Below are 3,511 nucleotides of genomic sequence, written 5' to 3'. Positions count from 1 at the left end.
GTCCTAGCTTTAGACCCAGTCGAAACCTCTATCAAACAGCCGTTAAGAACATCCACCATGGAAGTAGTATAAAAGTTGAATAGGATGATAATTAAGATCGAATAGGAGTTGAATGAGTGTGGGTGATGACATGAAATAGAGTTGAATGATCATTAAATGGTTCAATAAAAAGAATAAAATGATAATTATAATTGAATAGTTGTTTAATTGGTTGTAGGTGTTGTTGTATAGATATTTAATGGTAATGTAGCAATCCATTAAACTCTAGAGTTCAATGGATTTCAATGGATTGGGATGCACTAAGCTCCAACTATTGATAGTTTTTGCAGTATATTACCCGGACACCAACTGGGCTTAGTCCACCGTGGAAATTAAAACAACATAAAGCAAAGGGAGCTTTTTCTATTCAACATGAGCAGTAATGAGCACCAACAACAATAATACTTACAATAACACTAAATTAAACGCAAACATAACAAGTTCATTATTTACAAATAAACATTCATTATTATCACTCGACTATTGATGAAATAAGGTAACTCATCTTCTTCCAATTAGATCGAATAATGTGAGAGAGATATTGCCAAGGAGCCGAGATCCACCCATAAAACAACTCCATGTCATTGCACACTATCATCTTCCTAAACAATTATGAATAATAATAATAATAATAATAATAATAATAAAAGTTAATTTCTCATTGACACAATAATTTTTTTTGATAAATTAGTAACGAGTTTTGGATTTTCTTACACAAACATGAGTTCCCATCCAATCGGGAATGTGTTGAGAAAGAAGAGCAATGTATTGTTCCATTGCATCCTCTCGCCCTAAATTCTCTAAACGTTTCCATGCGTTCCTAAAATGATTTATTAAATCTTGATATGTTAACAATTATAGAAAATAAAAAAAAATTAATAAAAGAAAATAAAAATAATGTGGTAAATTGTTGATTATAATATATACCAGTTAGCACGAGCAGAGACTTTGAGAGCCATGGGTTGCGATTCAAAGCAAGGTCCTTCAATGGCGACTCTATGAAGCCCATAAAACTGCATCTTTACTTCATTATCAATCAAATTTACCCGATCAGCAATCGTTTTGGATCCCAAAAACGCCACAGCAGCACCGAATCTTCTTTCCAATTCTGTTGTCTCAATTCCCTGCCAATCATCGTCAAAAACCCCTTCTTTCTCCTCAAGCTTCACTTCACCAACATCAATGGCGGATGATTCATGGTGTTCTTCAATAGTTTTGATGCAATCTTCTTGTGTTGATGATGAGATGTCGCTAGCGAAAATAGGCTTAACCGAATAAACAGCGTCGTCTTTAGATTTGGTTCTCTGAGGACTTTCGTCGAACACATAGCGCACAACAGCGGCACTAGATGATTCTTGCTGTTCTTCAATGGACTTCACAGTGTCTTCTTCTGTTGATGATCGCGTATCAGGATCCACCACATTACCCTCACCACTTTTATAAACAGCATCGTGTTTAGATTTGGCTCTCTGAGGACTTTCGTCGAACATGTAATTCTCGTCAACGGAGGAAGATGATTCCTGTTGTGCTTCAATGGATTTCATACAATCTTCTTGTATTGATGATCCCATATCACTAGCTAAAACAGGATCCACCACATTACCCTCATCGCTTTTCACCGAATAAGCAGCATCATCTTTAGATTCGGTTCTCTCAGGACTTTCGTCGAACACATAACTCTCACCGACGCCACCGACACTTTTTGAGTCATCGATCACATGCTCAGTTAAGAATTCAGCTTCAGCATATCCGAAAAGAACATCTTCACTAACTCTCACTGCATCTTCAAAGTACCCAGATTTCTCCTCTTTCACAGAATCACAAACAACCCATTCTCTCTCGATCTTTTCTTCAACACTTTTCGATAAGGTTGAAGCCCCATCATCACAACTTGATGACATTGAAAACAGCTTTGCGATTAACAAGGAAACTATGAGAGAGAAAGAGATTGTAAACACTAATTCTTGAAAAAGCTCCATGACTGTAGCAAACAACGACAAAGATGGTCCAAAGCGCCACTAGGGTTCGGAAAATGGCAGATTAATGCACCCAAAATTTTGATGATTGAAAGAGATTAAGGGATAAAAAGGAATTTTGTCGAAGGGAGAAAAGTATATACGATATTCCAGTACAATTTCAATGATGGCTTCTATTCTGCGGAAGGTTGAACTTGAAAATTTTGGGCTGGAGCCCGCCATCGTTGAGAAGCTTACGTGTCCAATGATGTTTTCCTCATTATAACCGGCAAAACTTTTGACTTTAGTTCCACTTATCGTTAATATAATTTAGAATAAATTACATGAATACTCTTTATGGTCTGCGCTGATCTTTATGCTAGTCTTAGGCCTCACAATTATCGATATAACCCGCGACAAGACACGAAATAAACGGGTATGGGTTCAGTTTTTCAACCCGTCAACTCGTTTATTAAACAGGTCATATATGGGTTTCTCAAAAAATATACGGGTTGATCCGCCAACCAATTTATAATTTTAATAAAAAATTATATATTTTTTAAATGTATTAAGTATTATACACTATACAGTTTATATTTTATACTAGGATAGGATACCCGATATCATTGACCATTTGACTCATGGGTAACTATTTGCTGATTTGCATTGCGACACGTTTGGCGTTTGCCCTAAATAATGTCAGTATCTCACAAACAAAATCGAATAAGCCCTCTCCCGGTCTCCCCTATGTGATGAACGGCATAATGAACTTACGAAGAACGGCGGCATTAATGATTGAATCATTATCGAACAGCGTCGAAGCATTCGATTAAATTTATCTATGTTTGTATTAATATTTTAGTTTGAACATATTTCCATTAATGTCTTTAATTTTCATTTAGATGTTTAAGACTTAAGTTTCTAAAATTTGGATTTGCATCAAGAATTTATTCATGTTTAATTATCAATTTTATTTAAGGAATCTGATCCACGAACACACAAACCCAAATCTGACCCACGAACCTGTCAACCTATGAATCCGTATAAATAAGTGGGTTGACATGTCATATATGGATTTATGTTCAAAAACCCGCCAACCTGTGACTTGTATAGTTAAATGGGTCGTGTTCGGGTTGGTGTATTTTGACCCGCCAACCCGAACAAGACACGATTGTGAGGCCTAGCTAGTCTCTAACAAAAAAAATTTAACTTGGAATGTCCTTATTGTTTGGATTTGTTTCGGTTTAGGTCTCTAACAGATGTAAAAAGACTAATAGACCCTTATTAATTTTGTTTTAATTTTCTATACTATTAATTTATTAAAAAATATTAACATAGTATGTGGGTCCCTCTCATTCCTCCTTCGTCTTTCGTCTTTAGTCTTCATCCTCTTTACAGCTAACCTACATCGATTATGCCTCCACCCATATCTCTTCTCTCTCTCTCTATCTATCTCTCTCTCTCCGGTGAACACACCACCATCAAGATTCTTTAAGCTCATTTATATCTTTCTCAAC

At 35.9% G+C, this 3,511-nt stretch overlaps 1 protein-coding gene across 1 annotated transcript; it reads right to left on the bottom strand.

Moving 5' to 3' along the window:
* Window positions 1-382: 382 nt before the first annotated feature.
* On the bottom strand, window positions 383-2,255 carry LOC145166921 (uncharacterized). Its single transcript, XM_079085974.1, has 3 exons — window positions 967-2,255; window positions 754-859; window positions 383-641 (listed from the first exon to the last, which is right to left on the bottom strand). The coding sequence occupies exons 1-3, from the start codon at window positions 2,016-2,018 to the stop codon at window positions 621-623; spliced, it is 1,179 nt and encodes a 392-aa protein (XP_078942100.1). The 5' UTR covers window positions 2,019-2,255; the 3' UTR covers window positions 383-620.
* Window positions 2,256-3,511: the final 1,256 nt, after the last annotated feature.

The sequence above is a fragment of the Lactuca virosa genome, chromosome 3 (assembly GCF_052849685.1).
Source record: "Lactuca virosa cultivar CGN04683 chromosome 3, Lactuca_virosa_CGN04683_v6, whole genome shotgun sequence".
NCBI lineage: Eukaryota > Viridiplantae > Streptophyta > Magnoliopsida > Asterales > Asteraceae > Lactuca > Lactuca virosa.
The sequence above is the reverse complement of the archived record's forward strand: the minus strand, read 5'-3'. Positions and strand labels throughout refer to the sequence as shown.

Excerpts from the sequence above, each read along its gene's own strand:
- LOC145166921 (XM_079085974.1), bottom strand. The coding sequence starts at position 2,018 with ATGGAGCTTTTTCAAGAATTAGTGTTTACAATCTCTTTCTCTCTCATA. Across the intron at positions 860-966 it reads GTCTCTGCTCGTGCTAACTG|GAACGCATGGAAACGTTTAG; the intron begins GTATATATTATA and ends AAATCATTTTAG. Across the intron at positions 642-753 it reads GGATGGGAACTCATGTTTGT|GAAGATGATAGTGTGCAATG; the intron begins GTAAGAAAATCC and ends ATAATTGTTTAG.